A 20,980-nucleotide genomic window follows, 5' to 3' on the forward strand; every position below is an offset into this window, starting at 1 on the left:
GCTGTTTTCTTTCTTTCTTTTTTTATTTTTTGGATGCAGCTGCTTATGTAGAGTCTGCTAAAAGCCAACATTTGTCATTGCTTTATGTTCTGCATTCAGGTGTTTAGAGATTACAAATGGTGCATTTTTTCCCTTATAATGAGAACACAGTGGAGTGTAAGCGTTTGTGAAATCAGCAACAGAGTCCATAATGGACCATTATAATGTTCACATGTACATTTTTACCAGGATGAAAAACAAAAACAGGGACTTGGTGTTAAATTATACTGCTATAGCAGCAATGTAACACGAATGAACACATGCAAGGTTTTGTTTTTCCTTTGGAAATTCATTCTAGAGTCAAATTCAGGTCAATCAGTGCAAAGAAACTCATCCCTTCAAACCACACATGTATTAAACATTGGATACTGTGTCTAACACATCCCTTTTGAATATTATCAGCACATTAAATGGTCTTTATCAGCTGTTACCACCCCAATTATCCTGTTTCAGATGGGACAAACTGCACCTACCAGCAGGCCTGGGAGTGCAGATATCCAACGTTGTGAAACGGTCACAGTTTTGTTTCACACCATTCAGTTTCGTTAGGTTTGGACGCCAAAATTATGTGGTTAGATTCAGGAAAAGATCATTTGGGTTACAATAAGTATGTTTGTTACATAAAATGACCTGACATGAGGTGATGTCATGTATCACAATGTGACAAACTTAAATACAGTATGTCTGTTAAAATGAGTTAATCTTGAGTTTTGGTTTCACACAGAAGCAAAATCTGTTAAAGTAATGGACGTAGCTATCTTAATGTCACCCATTGCCTTGTGGACACCGTTTTGAAACCTCAAGTTCGACATTATGGCCGTCCCATCTTGGTGTTTTGGAACCAGAACTGACTATATTTCAGGGAGAGGCTGGCACTTTGGAGGAGTGAAGGGTGGATCTGACTGAGAAGCTGAGGACCCTATTAGCCTGTCACTCAAAGCGATCTTCCCTTAATTATGCATAACTTTAAGCCTTAATAAAATGTAAACATGAGTTATATAAAAATTCAGCACCTGTACAGCTGTCATGAATATTGAAATTAGCTTCAACGACCATAACTGTTTTTTGTACCAGGCTGTAAAGTTTATTCCTGCTGTAAATTGGACATTTCAACCTGAAGGCCTACAAGGATTAACTTGCTTTTGGAGCCAGCCATTCGGGAAACTGCAGTTTCTGGCACGTCAACGTTAGCTTCAGTTTTCATCCCTGGAGGGTGCCACTTGTTTAAACTCACTAACTTCTTCTTGTTCGGCCCCTGTGGGACACAAGGCCACAACAAGCTCCATCCATTGGATCCTACTGTATCTCTGGCAACATGTTGAGCCTCATCCTGATTTAAGCTGATCTTGGCTGCAGCTACGTAACATGTCATTTTTGTTCTTTCAGATGTTCTTCCGTGTTTTGTTTTTTTTTGCCTGAAGAAGTCCGTCTCAGGTCTGCCACCAGTCTCCATTAACAACATATGACTCGCAGTTGCAATAGTGAGATGCATACTCATCTTTCTAATAATATATGCGTAATGTGATTGCTGAGTTTCTCTCACTTTTTGTGAATGTATGTTAACTGTTTCCTGACATAACATATATTCCTACTGGAAACTTTAGTCACAGCCAAGTTTGAGAGCGAGAAACAGCCAACTGACCCCGATATAGTTTTATAGTGCATTTGTTCTTCATGAAACCACATTGGTTATGAGTTGGAGTTTTCTTTTGTTTTGTTTTATTTTGGCACTATGTTACCTTTATCTCCAGTAGAGTATCCTCCTACACACTGGGCTGAACTGCCTGTGTATTTACTCACATATACAGTAATATTACAGCCCAGTCACCAGAGGAAAATGTTGGCATTGTACTTTTCTGCAAACCACAGATACATTACATTGCCATGTTTTATACGTATCATATCAATGTTTCTAAGGCAGTAGATTGCATGTTTATGACTGTCACTGGAAGGTGGAGGGATGATGGATGGCATGATTGCTTGGCAAGACAGCTGCCAAGCTTTACACCACTGTTCAAGACCAACAAACAACATAGCTGGGTTTTTTTGGATCACATCGGCTGCATTTCTAGATTGTGCCACCTAAACCAGAGGCCTGTACTACAAAGCAGGATTTGGATTTAGCGAGACAACGTCAGGGTTAACTAACTCTGGGTTTTCAGTACTGTTTCATATCATGTGATATGAAGCAGCCTAGCATTCATTGTGATTTGTGATATTGGGCTTTATAAATAAAATTGTCTGATTCATTGATTCGTGGTTCTGATGGCGTCGCTCGTGATTAACACCTCCGCTTCCTTCACATGAACGTGCTCATGGCTGGATAGGATAACCCAGAATTGACTGAGCTAGTTGATAACCAGCTTTGTAGTACCGGTAATCTATACAGCCAATGTTAGGGTCAGTCAAGCCACATAACAAAAAGATATCCTGGGTAAGTTGAACTCGCTTCATAGTACAGGCCTCGGGTGTTTTAAGCAAGTGTTTCTGGTTTGCAGAAAGGTACAATGCCAACATTTATTCTAGTGATGTGGTTGAATACTGCAAACAGGAGGTAAACTCATGCTCTCTTTTCTCTTTTCTACTAAGTGAGGACATTTTTCACACTAAAACTCTGCCTCTGGACCAAAACTGCACTAACACCAACTTGTTGTTTGTGCTGTCTATACACACAAATACAAACTGTAAATGCAGCAGCTTTCTTTTAACTCTGAGGGGTAATTTCACCCTTCTTTAAAGTTTATGTCAGAGCCTTGAGTTTTCTCCAGTAAATTACATCCAGCATTGTGCGAGTGTTGAGTATATAATTCCCAAATAGAACTAAATGTCATACTGTATACATCCAGGATACACAGTGCATGCACAAGTAATTTTCCTCCGGAAACACAATGATTGATCCATGTAATTTGTTGTGGCACATGCTGATGCACGATGACTACGAGAAGACAAGAAATCAAAAGAAAGCTTTCCTATTTCTCTGTTGTATATGCATTATGTATAAGCAGGAACAATTTCAAAAACTCAGCTAACACCATTTTATACACAGAGGTCTTAGGATGGTTTATAAATTCAGCCATGACCCAGAATGTGCTTTATTTCCTTGCCAGTAAACATTTTTTGGAGAACGAACAGTGGTCAAATTGTTGATATCTCAATTGGAAAGCCTGCCGTCATTTCTATACAACCTAATTTTAGAGTCCAAATGTCCAACCAGTCCTCGAGCGACAGCACGAATAGCTACTGCTGGCTCTTCTCTGTCTGACAGAGACGCGGGCCAATTCCCACACCTTCGCCTTTCTGAAAACCAGACAAGGAAATATATCTTTCCTCTGGCTCGCTATCAAGCTGCCTGTACTGCATTCGATTCCGGAGAGAATTAACAAACGCGCTCGCTGCAATCAACGAGGAACACTCAAGCTGGGAAGCAATAAAAAACACACAACCACAATTTATTTCACCTCAAAACAACATATTAGTCATCCTCCACTGATGAATACAATCATAAAGTGAAAATAGAAATGTTAACTAGAGTGGACGCAAGGTGGTGTTTGGCCTAGGAAGGTGTAAATGATGAGAGTGGGTTTCCTGAGATCAGATACCCCACAGAGTGATAAATTGAGGGGGAGAGGTGACCAGCTGTCTCTTCCTTCTCCTCCCGGATTCGTTCTGAACCTTCTTCACTTTCATTTTCTTCCCGTCTTCCGTTGGGCGTCCAAGGGGACGAGGGAAGACAGATTTGCCATCTGGGAGTCTCTCATCTCTCTTTTTCTGTCCCAGTCTTGGCTCTTAGTTATTCCCTCTCGATCCTATCTCTTCTACTGGCTTCTCTTTCTTTCTTTTTTCATCTTACTTTATCCCTTCCACTCGATATAATTTCTTTTCCCTCTCCCGCTAACCTTCCCCTGCTCAATTTCCTCATCCCTGTCTCTTTCTGTTTTCCTTCATCTTCATTTTTGGTGTTCCACTCGTTGGTTTTGTCTTCCCTCTGTGTTCCTTTTTGCCTTACTTTTGTCTTCCGCACTTTCTGACTTTCTGTCACTGTCTTTCGATTTCTACTCAATGTCCCATCTTTGTTTTAAAACCTTCATTCTGCCTGTCTCTTACTCCTCCATTCTCCTTGATTTGTTCTTTCCTCTTCCAATCTTTTCTGTTTCCTCTCATTGTTTTTCTTTTCTTGCACCCCCACTTCTATACTTTGAGTTTTAAGGACTTCCCATTTTCAGCATTTGTCATCCTAATTGCTCTGTAATTGGTCCTGGTGTGAAACTCTCCAAAGGAAGATTTTACAAGCAGACACACGCTACTGATCTGCAGCCAAAAGAAATATTTCCAGAGTACATTTTTACGCAGCTCCAATTCCAGTATATATGATCTGAGGCTTTGTTCAGGGTGTCACTCCTCGTGAAATGAAGTCAGAGAACATTGATCACTGCTTTGGACTCAGACTCTATCCAAGACTGTGAGCAGAGGTCTAAATCCTGGTATCTGTTCCTGTTCCAGCATATTCCATAACTAGAATGTGGATTGCTCACACCAGAAAAACAGCAGGTTTGCAAGGATAAAGGCAATGAACTGTTCCCTGGCTGCCACACAGTTCACAATGGGCTGCATGTCTTGCAAGTCTTCAAAGCTCGTATGTTTTTCTATGACTTTGTGTTTAGCTGTTTTGTTTGAAGAGCATTCAAATTGTGTTTGCCCCCCTTCACAAGTTGAAGTCCTCTCTATCTGGCATGAAAGACACTGACCAAACAATGCCAATATATTCAAATTGTGAATGAAATGGAATTTGCCTGCAGCACTGCATTTGATAGCAATTTGAAAGCTCTTGTAAACACATCAAATTATGTTTTCATCCCTGTTGTTAGTTCAGTTATTTTTGTTTAGAAAAAATACTTTAGTTTATTTTCTGGTATGTCAAATCAAAAACTGCAAATCTGGTTTTTGACCAGCCTGATTGCTAAATCATTTTGGTCAGGCTGTTCTCATGCAGTGTTTGTCTGAATATCTACAAAAAGCAGTGGACCAGAATTTGTATATAACCGACGTAATCATGAAGGCTGTGATAACGTGACAGATGCGTGGACAGGAGCAAAGAAGAAAGTAATGTAAAGAGTGAAAGTCCGCATTACGAGGCAAGTTGGGTTGATGGATGGGTCAAACAAACATATGACTTTCCCCCAGGAGACTGGTGTTCGTGTCCCATATGAACTAAGTAAACTCTGAGTGCAGTACATCATCATATCGTCACATTTCCTTAAGTAGATGGGCGCAGGAAGGTGGGTGCTGAGGGTGCTGCAGCGTCCTCTATTGACAAGGGATGTAACAACACAGTGTGTACATAACTGGCTATTTTATGATAACTCATGGGCTCAGGGGCAGAAAAAACTAGAAATCTGCCAGAACAGTAGGTTTGGAGATACTTTTTAGTTCCTTTGACACAAGTGACTTTGACTGCGGGATAAAGTTTTATAGCAGTTATTGATGGAGCGGACAATGAGCGGACACAACGCAATGATTTGCCCAGAGGATATGAGTGGCCTCAGTGAAGAGACAACTGGATGTCCGACACCATTGAAAATCAAATAGGAGAAATTTTGGCATACGCAGTCCAGAGATAAAATTGTGTCTGAGGCGAAGAAGCGCACATTCTTTGGAACACCAATGTAAGTATGTATAGCAGTAGTGCCTGTAAGCCCGCGCACACATATATATACTGTACAGCACCCCTCAGCAAAATATGTTCCCTACGTAACTTTAAGTTAAGTACATAATGTAACGACACCCAACTTTACTTTCCGAAACCTAACCTAAATGACTTTACTTTCCGAAACCTAACCTATGTAACTTTACTTTCTGAGACCCAACCTACATAACTTTACTTTCCGAAACCTAACCTAAATAACTTTACTTTCCGAAACCTAACCTATGTAACTTTACTTTCCGAGACCTAACCTACGTACTTTTACTTTCCTAAAACTAACCTACTATTACTTTCCTAAACCTACATAATTTCATGTAAAGTATGTAACATGGTGACGCCCAACCATGATTCTTTTCCCTAAACATAACCTTACCGGTAGGGGTGCTAATTTGTTGGGTGTTTCATACAAACCATACAGTTTTTTTGGTTGCATTCTTCAGTGATAATCATATAAAAACCATTGTACTTGTAATGAAAGGTCAGATTTTCAAGATTTGAATTTATGACCCATCTTTTTACTTATAGGCCAAAGAAGTTCCAGCATGATTTGTGTGAGATTTCAGGCTTGTTTGAGTACTATGCTTTCAATTATTCTGTGACAATGTGGGTCTTCTTATGGGAAAAGACTTTCCAACCTGTAAAACTGCCCTGTACAGAGGAGTTCATGAGACAGAAAAAAGTCAATCAGTGGATTCTGCACTGCATTAATTTCCCTCACCGTGTCACATAATTGAACATATTTACTGAGACAGAGACACTTAATGTTTATTGGCTCCTCCCAGCAGCTTTAAATTAAAACACACCAGTAAGCCGGGCTCATTAGAAACCTTCAAGAATGTTCTCTTTATTCTTTCCTAAGTGATCAAGACTCGACCCAGCGCCGTCCTTGAGTTTAATCTGCTCACTAGCATTTAAACTGCACTTCTTTATCAGCAATTAAGCCATCAGATAAATGGGGCATGAAAACTCCAGTCTTCATAATGATTTACCGCTAAATGGTCTGATACCAGCCAGAAAACATGCTCATGCATCCTCCTTAAAAGTTCCAGGATAAAGCAGTTTTCAGTGCTCATCCACTGCGTCTGATTGGCAGAAGTATTGATTATCAATACTGTCAGGCTGAAGTGGGGATGAAGTGGATTCTTACCATGGTCGTTTCTTGGATGGAGCCAAAACTGTTGATGAAAATGTTCACTCGGTCTTCCACAGGAATCCCTGGATTTAGAAAAAGGAGAGAAGAGTTTGTAGTATTGAGTCTGCTGTGTTTTAAAGCTGCTTTGCAATAAGCGTGAAGAACCGCTGCGCTTGTAGCTTACAGGAAGTGTCAGTATGCTTTGTAAAACCCTGTAAGTCTTTATTTATACATAATGTACCTGGTAATTCAATTGATTGCATTACTGATCAGTAATGAAAAGCCAGTCTCATCTCCTCTGCTAAGCTATCGCCGTAAACATATATACTGGCGTCTCTCTCCGCTCAGCCTTTAGCATAAACTAATAAAACCCTTTATGAATGCCGACTGCTCGTCCGACTTTGAATAAATTATTTCCTTTGAGGTGTTTACTGGAGGCTCAGGAGTTTTACGGGATAAATTCTATCATGCAATTCACTAAATTAATGTGCATAATATGGAGGTGGCATAGAGCTCGAAACAACCATGCATTAATGCAACCAAGCACACTAACTAATATTCTACGAACACTTCTGGTGTTAACTTAAAATTCTCCATAGGCTCCATAAAAGCTGCTCACCATTTTATAGGCCCGGGCAAAGATATGCACAAGGCGCAGTTTAGGATGTAATTTGGGAGATTATGACATAGATGTTAATGGACGGGGAGCTTTCAGCCCACCCTGAAATCAAAAGCAGATGTTTGGCTGCTGGACTGGTCGCAGGCAGTCAGAGAGGGAGCTGATTCTGCTCACAATGCATCAAAGATTGAGTCCCAGATAGAGCTTCAGCTGCCAAGTGCCAGAGGATGGAAACTACCTCAAGACTGGTGAGACCATAAGTCAGACATAGAGGTCGTCAATCACCTCTCTGTTATTTTTATGGCTGCCTCTGTGAGACTGAAGCCTGGTTCAGTGTGACATTTACACCGTAAACACTGTATGGATACTTGGGGGCCAGAGAGAATGAAAAACTGGTAGATTCTATAGGCAGAGAATTGAAATAACAGCAATTTAATATAATATACAAGCCCTCACACTATATTTTGTTTTTTAAGATTTCAGACTGTCTTAAAGTGAAAATTCACTCTCTTTTATGTGGATGTCTCATCAGTGTTAATGGTAAGTGTAGTCTACTGAAGCAATAAAATCCTCAGCGTGTGCTCTATTGACAGTTCAGCGTTCCTCCTCTATCCAGTGCCGTCATTTGGTGTAACAGTGAAGTAGCTGGAAGGAGGAAAAACTACACTACAGGCTACTTCAGCTTGGGTAGGGCACGTAATCTAGATGAGTGGTAACATAAGACAATAAAAATAAGACAGGTAACTTTCATGATACTGTCTACGAACAGTTTTTTTGTTTCTTTTCTGTTGATGGTACGTCGTCTTCGCTGGTGCTTTGCTGTAATTTGCTCCGCACAATAAAGCGATCCATTGTCCCACTCATGACTTTCTCCTTTTAAATGTTATCATCTCTCATACTGGCTGCCAATCAGGGCTCTGAATGTGTCAAACACTTACAATTCCCACATGCAAACAGTGACCAATAGGTTCCCCATTAAGGTTTTTTATTCAATTAAATTACATTTTTTAGCCAGAGTTTGCCTCTTTATTAGGATATGGATGCACACAACATACTGATAGTCAATTAAAAATTCATTCATAACTTTTTATATTGGCCCAATTGATTATTGCCAAAATAATGTGTGGTTATCACAAAATCCCACGGCACAACTGGACTGGCGTCACGGCACACCAGTGTGCTACATCGCACCATTTGAGAACCACTGCTCTAGAAAAACAGAAATTTCTTGTTTTCTTTGAATACTAGCTACATGTCCAGCAGTGAAAATACTATCCCAAAACATGAGCGCAGACGATGTTTTGGATGAGGATACATTTTGCAGGGGGGTTTTTTTTTACAGTGTTTTGGCTGACTTGGATATCATTTGACCCAGAGTATACCCCCAAAATATGCAGCAGAGACAGGCTGAGGCTGGGACTGCTGTGCATGAGAATATGGCCAATGACCCACCAATGGCCCATCGGCGGCCTGCAGGCAGTCTGCAGAACCTCATGTGGAGAGCACACAAGGACTAGTGATGCGCTGCTCAAATCGCCCTCAGATGCCAACAGAAACTAAATCATTCTGCTGCAATAGAGTTCAGCGTGGCAGTTTTTGTGGCGTGGTGTTGGCGACAGTGACAGAAGAGCGGTAACGTGAGCCACTGAGTGTGTGCCTTTCTGCGTTACTATGCATAACAGTTGGGCAGATGACCACTAAATAAGTATTTCTGTCACCTGTCACTATTGTAAGCTATTTTCTTAAGTGCCCTTTGAGCAAAATGATGAGTGAATTTAAATTGGGCTTTTATTGTGAAAGGTAAAAAATGACAACGCTGTTGACAATGCTGAAAAAATAATAAAGAGATGTTGCCGTCTTGCTTCATGCTGGTTCGTACCATGGAGTCTCTGTGACGTTACTTCAATAGCCTGCCTGATTAGGCCACACTATGTTTTGCTGGGTATCAGAAGTTCACCGCAATGCATCCTGGTACATGTAGGCAGTGCCAACACAGCTCCACACAAGCAGAAAACTCTGCTTTCTTGGTTAATATGACATGCACTAAAGAATTTATTGCTCTAATTTAATGCATTTTATCATCAGCACTGACATAAAATGTGGAGAATTTTCCCTTTAAATTAAAGATTTCATTCCCATAACAGCTTGTGTGTGTCAATCATCAGAATGTTGAACTGCCTCTCAGGGAAGACAGCCAACCCAAGAACATCGGCTTATTGTTACAGTGTTGTACATGTTAAATATGCAAGTGTATGCATGACAGGAAATTCATTTTCATTAATGTCTCATGCACCATTTATGCAGATACCTGCTCCTGCCCTGAGTTTATGAAAGAAATCTGGAGGTAAATATTCATAGTATACCCGTTTCTTTAATTAGCATGACAGCGCTGCAGCAAAAATGTAAATTAAGAATAGACAGAGACAGATGAAGAGGGAAAGAGACTTGCCTTTGAAGTTGGGTCTTATTCTGGGATCATAGGTGATCAGTAACCTGTTCAAGATGTTACTGGTTGAATTTGCAGGGACTCGGGCCAGATCCTCAGATGACAGCTGTCTGCAAACAAAAAAGGCAGAGAGGGAACTACAGGCACGATTACATTAGCAGGTCACATTCCTGGCAGATGAACAGTGCAGATGCACAGCTCACCCACTTTTACTGTGTATACTCTTTGATTACACTATAACCTGAGAGCGTTACCAGTTAGGGATTAAATTAGCTTTTAACATTTGGACCATGTGGGCAATGTTGACTGGAGAGGTCGACATGATCCTTCAAGCAGATAGGAGACATCTTTTTCATCTTCCAGGACAGTTGCATAACACCTTTTGACGCTTGCGGCTGTGCTTTGGGCTAAATGCTGAAGTCAGTATGCTAACAAGTTCACAGTGACAATGTTAACATGCTGATATTTAGGGTACCGTTCAGTTATCCCGAGCATCACACTCTTGCAGCGGCAGAGCGCACTCTGGGCACTCTGTCTGGGGAGACGGAGCAGCAGAGCGCCTATATGTGAATTCATGTAGAAATAAAACGCTCCGTTTCTATGAACAACAGCTCTCTCATTCTAGTTAAACTTGTCGTCCTGCATGGCTGCCAATGTTGCCTACGTAGCAGAAGAGGCAGGAGGGCCACAGACAACCAGGATACTATTGTCAGATAGGAGCCATCAGTTTGTTAACTGAGTTAATTCTGTAAAAACTTGGGACTGCAAGCGATAACATGAATGTTAAAATTAACGTGCTAGCTAACTAAGAGTGGCACATTTTATCATCATTAAAGTAACATGCGTTGTGGTGTTAGCTATATGGTCTAAGTCAGTGGTTCCCAACTGATCCAGCCATGGGGTCCATACTTCCCCTCAGACATCAATTCAAGGTCACACAGTTTAATACATTCAGCATCAGCCAGCTGGTATCAACCACGGACATTTATAGATATAGAGACGTGCCGTAAAAGCATCTTCATTCTTAATACAATCAATGATAAATACAGAAGACAGCAGTTGAACAAACATGCAGATATAGCAGGCATATGTGTCAGTCGGTCTTCAAATGTTAGCTATAATGCTTCACACAGTTGAAATCTGAGATTGTGATCGTCATTTGCATTGCATGTGCAACAGTTGTGTTTGATTTAAGACAACACCACCCTGTCAGAATTTGTGCTCTATGCAATTAAGTACATAGTGTGTGCAGTGTGCTACATGTAAGTGTACTAATGGAAGTGGTCTATCTGATTTGAGACACAGCATGTTTAGTATCTTAGCTTGTTATCATGCTAATATTTGCTAATTAGCACCAAACACAGAACAACTGAGGCTAGATAATGTGAGGAAATGCTTTTGTATGTGTATGTTATTAATATTAACATGATAATGTATTTACTGTAAATAATTTACAAAGTAAACAATTCATAACAATTTTCCCATATTTTTCTACATTTATTTTAAGCTGCTTTGTGAAAAATCCTGTAAATAATTGAGTCAATAGATCTGCCATGTGGGTGGCAAAGAGTATAAATGTCTTGTCAAGACAATCAGTATTTTGTCCTGTGTGTATTCACTTATTACTGAAACCAAAGTGAAAGTTTCCCTTTGAACCATTCTGCAAAATATCCCAAAACAGCTGTCTACTAACAATAACCAGCATAACATAAAGCGGTGACTCCCAGAGACATTCAACCAAACATCATTTGTTGTCTGAGGTTGACAGATGAAAAAACAATGAGGGAAAGGGGAGAACAGGATCTGGCAGGAGAGAAAGGAGAAGAAGAAAGCCTCCTTGTGGGTGGCAATGATTCTCCTGCCAAAGAATTTCCCCCTCTCAAAGCACTTTACATATCATTATGTAAACCTTATCATGCACTGAGGATGAGTTAAAGTGCTCCACAGGAATGCAGCGCAGTGTGTGTATGTTCTGCGGTTCCTCTGATCAAAGTGAAACACATAATTCCTATCCACTAAACCTCTTTTTTTCTCTCTTTTAACAGACCCTTCTGACAACCTCAAGCACAACTGCTAAACTGGAACCAAGTGGTTCCCTTGATCCACAAAGGCATCCGCAGCACTAAACTCGAAATATGTCATACAGCTTACACTTGCCAATACTGGGACTACATCAAACGGCTTCTCCCTCATTTCAAGAACTTTCATTGTTGAGCCATTTGTTACCATTTAAGGAAGTAGGGGTGCAGCACAGCATAAAGATTATGGACAGTCCAAGAGGCATGTTAGGACATATTGATGTTCGTTCTGTTATTAGACGTGTACAGAATTTACCTCCATAGTTTAACTGACAACCTCCTTGTTGATTTAAAGGAATACTTCACCACTCTAATGACTAATTGTATTTTGATTTCTCACCCCGTGCACTGAATTTATGAAGAACACGCATGCCTCCAGTAAACGAAGAATACAAAAACGAAGAAAATTCTTGATGAATTGAAGTAATCAGGGTCCAAGTTGACCTTACTCAAAGTCCTGCCCCAGGACGTAACGCAGACTGGCCAATCATAATAAGCATCAGGCCGGCTCAGACCACGGTCCGACAACAACACAGCTGTGCTCCATTGACTCCAATGCAGTCGTTTCAGATTTCCTCCATTTTCAGGCTGGTTTTGTGGATTTGGAGTTAAATGTTGTGCCTGGGGCACGTTGTGTATTAATGATACTCGTTACCTGGAGAGGCTGGAAAAAGATATACGTTTCTTCCCTGTTCCAAAACCAAAATCACACCTTGAAAAGTGTAGGGTTAGCTAGCTAGCTACTGAAGATATAGCCTACTGAATATATACACATGCTGCTTTTGCTTTTTAATGATTCTAACAGTGAGGAACCAGTGAGAGGAAGCAGGGAAACTTTGCTGATATTGAACCAGCTGTGTGTCATCGCAGTGTGCGCAGATGAACACTGTTTGACTTCCCCTGGAGGTCCACGTGCTGGCAGCGGCACGGAGACAAAGCCAAACACCGTTCATCTGCACACACTGACGATGCCACACAGCTGGTTCAATATCAGCAAAGTTTCCCTTTATATTCATTGTCATGTGTGGCGATCAGCAGTGATGTGGTGGTTCACTTTTACACTGTGATCTGTAGCCTATAGTTCGGCTTTAGCTTCTAACTATCTTTGTCTTTTTAACCTGTTGTTGCTGCTGAGTCAGTTTGACATCCTGGATATATCCTTCAAACACAGACTGTAGACCCCTCTGTCTGCTTCTCTCTGGAATCACTCTTTCATTTTTCCAAAATATGATAATATTACTTCAGGGGGTGCAGTTAGTCACAGTGTGGACTCCATGCTTACTCCAACGGCTTATCGGACCATCACAAAGGGCGGGGCTTAGAAAACGGTCAATCGGCAACAGCAGAACATCTGTTTACAAATTTTAACACAACTCATGCAGTATAATCAGGGTTGTAAATTAACTTTTTTGTCCACCTGCCACTGTGGCTGGTGGATCTACTAGCCACTTAATAGATTTCCATTGTTTTTTATTGACCGGGGAGGTCAGCAAATCGAGCAGCCACTTTTTATTTTATCAGCATTTGGCTGGTGGCAGGTGCAAATTTAAACCCTGGGTGTAATACAAGTTTCATTTATCCAATTGTATTCTTAGTACTCCCAAAACAGACAGCTGTTTTCGACAAGGAAACTCTATGCTCTCTTCAAAGCCAGATTCCATTGACAAAAACAGTCATTTTACTCTGCCGAACACAGGAGCTGCTGGTCTACCACTGCCTCAATCAGTTAGTTTGTTTGTGTCATTATGTGACTTTGCTGAATCTAAGCCTTTAAAACACCAAAGTCACACGCACCACAAGCAAACCAACAGATCGAAGCAGCTGTAGATCAACAGTTTCTGTGTTCAGCAAGGTAAAATTACTATTTTTGTCAATGGAGTCTGGCTTTGAAGAGAGCATAGATAAATTTTACTTTTAGTTCAGTTCCTCTTGTCAAGAGCCGTCTGTAGAGAGCATACAACTGGATGAATAAGACTTGGATTAGACTGCAGGAGTTGTGTGAGATGTAAACTGATGTATTGATATAGTTTTGCTGTTGTTAAACGCAGACCCTATGACTCCAATTCATCGAGAAATTTCTCCGTTTTTGGATTTATTATTCCCCGTTGAGGCATGTGAGAAAAACAATGTATTCTCCATGAATTCAACCTAACATGGGGTGAGTAACTGACATACCAATAGTCATTTAGGGGCTGAAGTATTCCTTCAACACTCTCTCACACAGTGGCATATGTTACCAGACAGCTGCAGACAGTCAGAAAGAGTAAAGAAGGACATTTTCCAATCATGTCACAATACCACACTCTTCTGCTGGGTTTGGTGCTAATTTCTGGGACTCCTCTTGTTACTAACTAACTGACTGTGTTACAGTTTCATGTCAGACTTGAGTAGCTCTGCAGTGAAGCAGCTAATGAGATCTGGTCAAACATGGCTGGTGGATAAAGGCTGTAGAGTAAGATCCATCTAGTGTAAAACAGACTAAGTTAAGCTTTCACTGAATCTAAGTGTCTTTCAATGTGGACCTCATTTTCCCATGTTTTTTGTGTAAGTGACTAATGGGAACAACAGTTTTTTAATCTGGTCCAGCATTGAGAGAGAGCACTTCAGCCTGAGGCCACAAAACTGACAGCAAAGCAAAAACTCAGGGCATTTGTGCACCCGCAATGTACATCTACTTAGAGTGCTTGTTTTTGCCACTGACGGGCTCAGATTATTATAAGTGTCTCACAACATTATGGAGAAGATCTCTACAGAGATGGACCTTTTAGTTAAAGAGTAAGATCCTTTTTGTTAAACCAGAGGGATTCTTGAACCAAATCAGAGTTGATGATTGTTGAAACAATAGAAAGATGAACTAAGACAGCTTTTTTGAGTTTTATGTTGTTTCTGTCAACTCTGAAGGAAGTGTGTTTTACAATGACAAAATTGCTGCTTATTTAAATGGAGCCTGGTGGGTTTTGCGATAGTAATTTAGGGGTTGTTTCTGGTTTACCAAAAAGGATCTTACTCTTTAACAAAAGGGTCCGTCTCTGTATGGTCCAATCCATAATGTAGTCAGACAAGTATAATAACAATTCGAACCAGTCAGTGGCAGAAATAAGGACTTTTAGTGGAATTACATGGTGCACAAATGCCCCGTGTTATTACATTTCAGCCTGTTTCGCTGCTGCTGCTGGCTGCAGCTCTCTCCCTCAAAACTGGACCAGTTTCAAAAATCCTCATCTCCATTAGTCACACAGACACAAAAACATGGAAAATGGAGTCCAGGTTGAAAAATACCAACGTTACAATTCAAGTACCAATATTGTGCACCTCAAGTGGACATTAAGGGAGAATTTCACTAGTGTCCCACATAAAGGTCAGTTTATTATTCACTGAGGGTTCTGCCAGGCAATGACAACAGCTGTTTGATGTCTGTTGTGGCTACATGAAGCACATAATGTTGTCATTTGCACTGTGTGACAGCCCATGGTGTCATTTGCCCCGTACTTACGATGGACAGTAAACCTGCTTTCCTTTCTTCTTTCCCTTCTTCGTCCCTTTTTCTTTGGCAGATGCTCCATCTAGACAAAGAGAGAGGACCAGGAGAAAGATGGCGAGCTTCTTAATGCCCATTCTGCTGTGGGTTGAGCCTGTGGAGGGAAAAAAACAAACTGTTTAAATAAAGGGAAGAGGCCACAGCATTTAAATTGCTCCGGCTTAATGGCGTGCAATTTAATAACCCACGCTGAATTGTATTCTCGTCACATTCAGCAAATCTCAGCATTCATTTGCACTTGTGACAGAAGACAGTGTCTAGCTGAGCTTCGTCCTCGCTGGGAGGGTAGAGCTGCTGGCTGCTTTATCTGTTTCATCTACACTGTGACTTTTGTCTTTGCTTTCCTGCTGCATGTATTCCCATTTACTCTGGATATGTCACATACAGTAAATGTCTGAAATGTAAACTAATCGATCCAACATGGTTTAACTGAGTAGCGCAGGGTCAAGCACAAATCCAATCAGTCGAGTGATGCACCTGAATAATGATGGTTATTCAGGACTCGTCAGGTGAATGTGACCCTGAAATACCCTCCGCTTTAGTCTGGAACCTGCAGAGAAAGGCTAAATTATGCTGTTTCTGCACACAGACGTAGATTCTCTTTCTTATCGCCACAGTTGTTTATCGGGATCTTTATAAACGATATCATTTGGTTTGATCTATGATAGCCATGGTGTTGTAGCTCAATATGTTCTCACACAACACATACTAAAATGTGGGAGATAATGTGGTCTTGTGTGTTCGCCATAAATCTCTTTGTTGGAGAATCCAAAGCCGGGTTAAACAGTAGCAGAACTAAACATATACAAATGCACACCTCTATGCACAGGCAGTGCGTTTTTGCATTTCTTGATAGGGGCCATTAATCAGCTGGAAGGCACAGTACCTGTGTGATTCATTCCCCATCGAGGAAACCAGTGCCCTTTCATTGCAAAGGGACACTGAGACCAACAGCTACGCCAACAGTCACCCCATTCCCCCACGTCCACCCCCCCCCCACCCTGCCAGCAAGACTGTATATTAACTGAAGCAGTTTATTGTCTAGACAGAGACACTCTCCCTCACTTTCTCTCCGCCTTGGCCCAGTAACTCCCCGACTGTTCCTCGCCTGCACATTGATCATCATCTTCTCCAGTGGAAATCGTTTGCTCCGCTCTGTTCAGCGCTCCCTGCGCCCATGCAAACACCTTGCCTCAAACCAAGCTAACTCAACACTGTTTCATTGATCTGGAAGATTCCTGCAGAATGTGGGGTTGGTTGGAGGAGAGAGTGGCCGACATACGTCAAAAGTGACCCACACATATCGGATGGCAGCAGCTGGAGTGATGGGGATGTTTAACTTGGCAAAAAAAACACATTTCGTGGAAACTGCTTCTTATGTGACCTACAATTCCTACGTCCCATCGTCCTTCTGGCATTTCTCTACATGACATCACGTTGAAATATGACCACTGGCATGAACTTAGAGCACATTTTGGCAAGCTGTGTCCCATTCCAGCCCTTTATCACAGGTCACATGTGTCTTTAAGATGTGATGAGATTTACAAAAGAAAGTTGTTCCTTTCTGAGCTTTTTCACAGTGAACATTTTTACGTTTAATAGCAAGAAAACCACAGGTGTATTTAATAACATTACCTATAGCTGAATTCCACTCAGAGCAGGCTGTGGAGACTAGGAGCTTACTGGGACACCTAACCAAGCCAGTGTTATCAGTTACACCTGTGCTTTTCCTACTATGACAAGTCAAAATGCTGCTGTAGAAAAGGTTTATTGAGTCCTAAAGGGGTAAAACTCTTCAGTAATTCATGAGAAAAAGTATCTAAAAAGTCAAAACAATAAATAATAACCATAGTCTTGAGCATAACAAATGTTTTGTCTTCTGCTTTCCTATTTTGTGAATTACCTCACAACAAATCATCTTCCTATTCTTAAGATATATTTGCCTTGTGATGGGACCCCTTGAGGGACGATGTTGTATTCTTAGTTTTTACATTTTTAATAGTTTTTCAGAGTTGTGAGAAAGTAAAACTCGGTATTTTATGAGAAAAATAAGGAAAATCACAACAATTAACAGTGGAAATAATGTTTCTTTGTCTTCCCAATCTAGTGGATTAACTGATGACCAAAGAGATGTATCACTGTAGTGTGGGTTTTATGCAGTTGTGATAATATAAAAAGTTAAGCTATGTCTTTTTAATACAAAAAAATACTAAAAGATAAGTTCATTACAATTAAGTTCTTCTCTCCAGTATTATCTAAACTTTAGCCTTAATCCAAGACTTACTGGAGGCTGTTTTTTGTTTGGGGGGTGACTAATTCATGGTGTACTGGAGCAGATTTGAGGAACTTCTTTAATTTTCTTGATCTTGTGCACTTTGCTGTGTGTACTACAACTGGATAGCTCAGTGGTTCTCAAACTTCTTCTTAAAAGGCCCCATTTCAGACACCAAAAAAACCTTACGCACCCCAAACCCATCAATCATTAACAATAACTGGGGAAGCAACTTAAAAAAGGGATCCATGTTGAATCTTAGTGAAATAAATGTAAACATGACAGCACCAACTCTGTTTTCCCCCTGGTAATCCACACACCCCGCCTACAGTGGCTCTGTGCCCCCCACAGTTAGAGCACCACTTTGGCCACATTGTAAGATATATCCAGACCACCTTGCGCACCCATGCTAAACGGATTCCTGTGCAAAGAAATGTGGGTTCAGCAGAGACTGAGTCCATAAATTGACCTTGGCACTGCCTGAGTCAACTGTGCCACCACTGAAGAACATTACCCTTGCTGTGTTTTACTACTGGCAATGTTAAACTGCAGAGGCTTCGTCATAAAGTGGCTGACAGTGACTCAAGCAGTCGTACATGTTGTGCCCTGTGGGTCCAAGGTCAGTAAGAAATTCTGCTGTACTCATATTGTGTCCACTGGCTGTGCTTTTTTTTAGTTTAGTTAAAAGGAGTCTGGTGGGTTTGGTGATACAGATTTCGGGCCTGTTCCTGGCTGAATTAAAAGGATCGTACTCCTTAACAATAAGATTAGTGGACATACATTTAAATTGCACAAATGCCTTACATTCAAGTGGTCACATCGCCGCCTATTTCACCACTACAAGCTGCAACTCTCTCTTAGTGAATCCTGGACCAATTTCAAACATTGTTTATCTCTCTTTGTTTCAATGAAGCTCAGCGTAAGTTCAATCAGGAAGACTTTCTTTATGCTATATCCATTCACAGTTCCCTCTCTATCCCACTCCCACCACTTCCTCCAATCAGCTGACTGAGTGTTCCCTCTCCTGGTTAGCAACTCAAACTTTGCCACCATCTCCTTCTGCCATCGTTTAAATCCGTTCTCCTCTCTGCTCCTGTCAGCTGTCATTTGAGGCAGAATCACTGCACCCTCCTCCACCTCATTCACCTCCAGTGACCTTTTCCAGAGCCCAGGACAAGCTCATCAAAAGCCCACTCCTCTTCACATCCAGATCCTCAGCTCCCTCTTCATCTCATCTCATCATCACCACCATCGTCTAGACTCCATAGGGGGGGAGGTTCCCTGATCTACTACATCTTTACCACCCTCCTGGAATAGATGACATCACCATGGGGTCTAATCACCAAAGACTTTTCATATTTCTCATACTTACATGCACATGTAAATAAATATTATTTTCTCTCAGTAGGAGCCTCTCCTGATTGAGGTGTACTGGCAAAGGCTTTGTTATAAAGTGGCAGACAGTGACTCAAGCAGCCTCACATGGTGTGCCCCATGAGTCCAAGGTCAATAAGCAATTCTGCTCTGCTCATATAACGAGTTTGGAGTTTGGTGATAGCAATTTCAGGGCTGTTTCTGGTTAAACAAAAGGGTTCACACTCTTTAACAAAAACCTCTACATCTGTAAGGTCCTTTCCTTAATGCTGTCGGACACTTAAAATAACAATTAGAGCCTGTCAGTGGACAAAATAAGCCCAATGTGCACAAATGCCTTACATTTAAACGGTCACACTGAAGCCTGTTTCACCACTACCAGCTGCAGCGCTCTCTAAGTGAATACTGGACCAATTTCAAACATTGTTCATCTCTCTGCGTTTTACTACTGGCAACGTTAAACTGCAAAGGCTTTGAGATAAAGTGGCAGACAGTGACTCAAGCAGCTTTACATGGTGTGCCCTGTGGGTCCAAGGTCAATAAGCAATTTTGCTCTGCCCATATAATGTCAACTGGCTGTGCTTTTTTATCCACAAAATTCTTGTTTAGTTAAATGCGTCTGATGGGTTTGGCTATGGTGATTTTAGGGCTGTTTCTGGTTAAACACACATCTGTAAAGTCATTTCCATGATGGTGTCAGACACTTTGAGTAACAGTTAGAGCCTGTCAGTGGCAAAAACAAGCCCCTTAGTGGACATACAGCTACAGTGTGCAAATACCTTGCATTTAAAGTGGTCACCAATACCAGCTGCAGCGCTCTCTTACTGAATAATGGACCAATTTCAAAAGTAATTCATCTCTCTATGTTTTACTACCGGCAATGTTAAACTGCAAAGGCTTTGAGATAAAGTGGCGGACAGTGACTGCCTTACAAAGTGTGCCCCAGGGGTCTAGAGTCTGTAAGCAGTTCTGCTCTGCCCATATAACATCCACTGGCTGTGTTTTTTCCCCCCCAGATATTTAGTGTTTGTTGAAATGGAGGTTGGTGGGTTTTTGCGATTGGGATTTCAGGGCTATTTCTAGGATCTTACCCTTAAACAAAAGGTCTTTATCTGTATGGTCATTTCTATAATGTTGTCAGACACTTAGAATAACAATTAGAGTGCCAGTGACTCTAAAATAAGGTCTTCAGTGGATTGACCTTTACAGTGGACATATACCTTACATTTAACCGCTACCGGCTGCAGCGCCTAATCAACACTGGACCAGTTTCAAAATTCATTCATCTCTCTGTGTTTTACTACAATGGCAATGTGAAACTGCAAAGGCTTTGTCATAAAGTGGCGGACAGTGACTCAAGCAGCCTTACATGGTGCGCCCTATAGGTCCAAGGTCAGTAAGCAAATCCATATAATTTCCACTGGCTGTGCATTTTTAGAATCTGGACCATAAATATGTCATTCTATACAAAAATAATTCACATAAGAAGATGAGACTATTTAGGTGAATTAGTGATTGTTATTTATAAGCTGAAGCTATGTGATTTGATGCATTCAATATTTAATATCTGGTGTTTTGATCTGCCAAATGCTTTACCCCACGTGCTATGCTAGGCCCTTGCTATGCTCATCAAAATACTGATCTGCACCCCATACAAAACACCCAGTTTCTGCAGACTACCGGGGGCAGTCACAACCTGTGGCTGCTGAATGCATCGCCTCTCTTTGGAACAAGAGAAAAGTAAAGTAGCAGAGGCTGCCACTTGGCCACAGCCTGAGCAT

The 20,980-nt window shown here is 41.1% G+C and overlaps 1 protein-coding gene across 2 annotated transcripts in view; it reads right to left on the reverse strand.

The window, feature by feature from the left end:
• Positions 1-20,980, reverse strand: part of glrbb (glycine receptor, beta b) — a 46,438-nt gene that overhangs the window by 24,852 nt on the left and 606 nt on the right. For both annotated transcript variants that reach the window (XM_049585129.1, XM_049585130.1), the window contains exons 2-4: positions 15,509-15,647; positions 9,941-10,047; positions 6,888-6,955 (exon numbers count right to left, since the gene is read on the reverse strand). In XM_049585129.1, the coding sequence (XP_049441086.1) occupies positions 6,888-6,955; positions 9,941-10,047; positions 15,509-15,630 (297 nt within the window). In that variant the 5' untranslated portion in view covers positions 15,631-15,647. The remainder of the gene's footprint in view (positions 1-6,887; positions 6,956-9,940; positions 10,048-15,508; positions 15,648-20,980) is intronic.

This window comes from Epinephelus fuscoguttatus, linkage group LG9 (genome assembly GCF_011397635.1).
Source record: "Epinephelus fuscoguttatus linkage group LG9, E.fuscoguttatus.final_Chr_v1".
NCBI lineage: Eukaryota > Metazoa > Chordata > Actinopteri > Perciformes > Serranidae > Epinephelus > Epinephelus fuscoguttatus.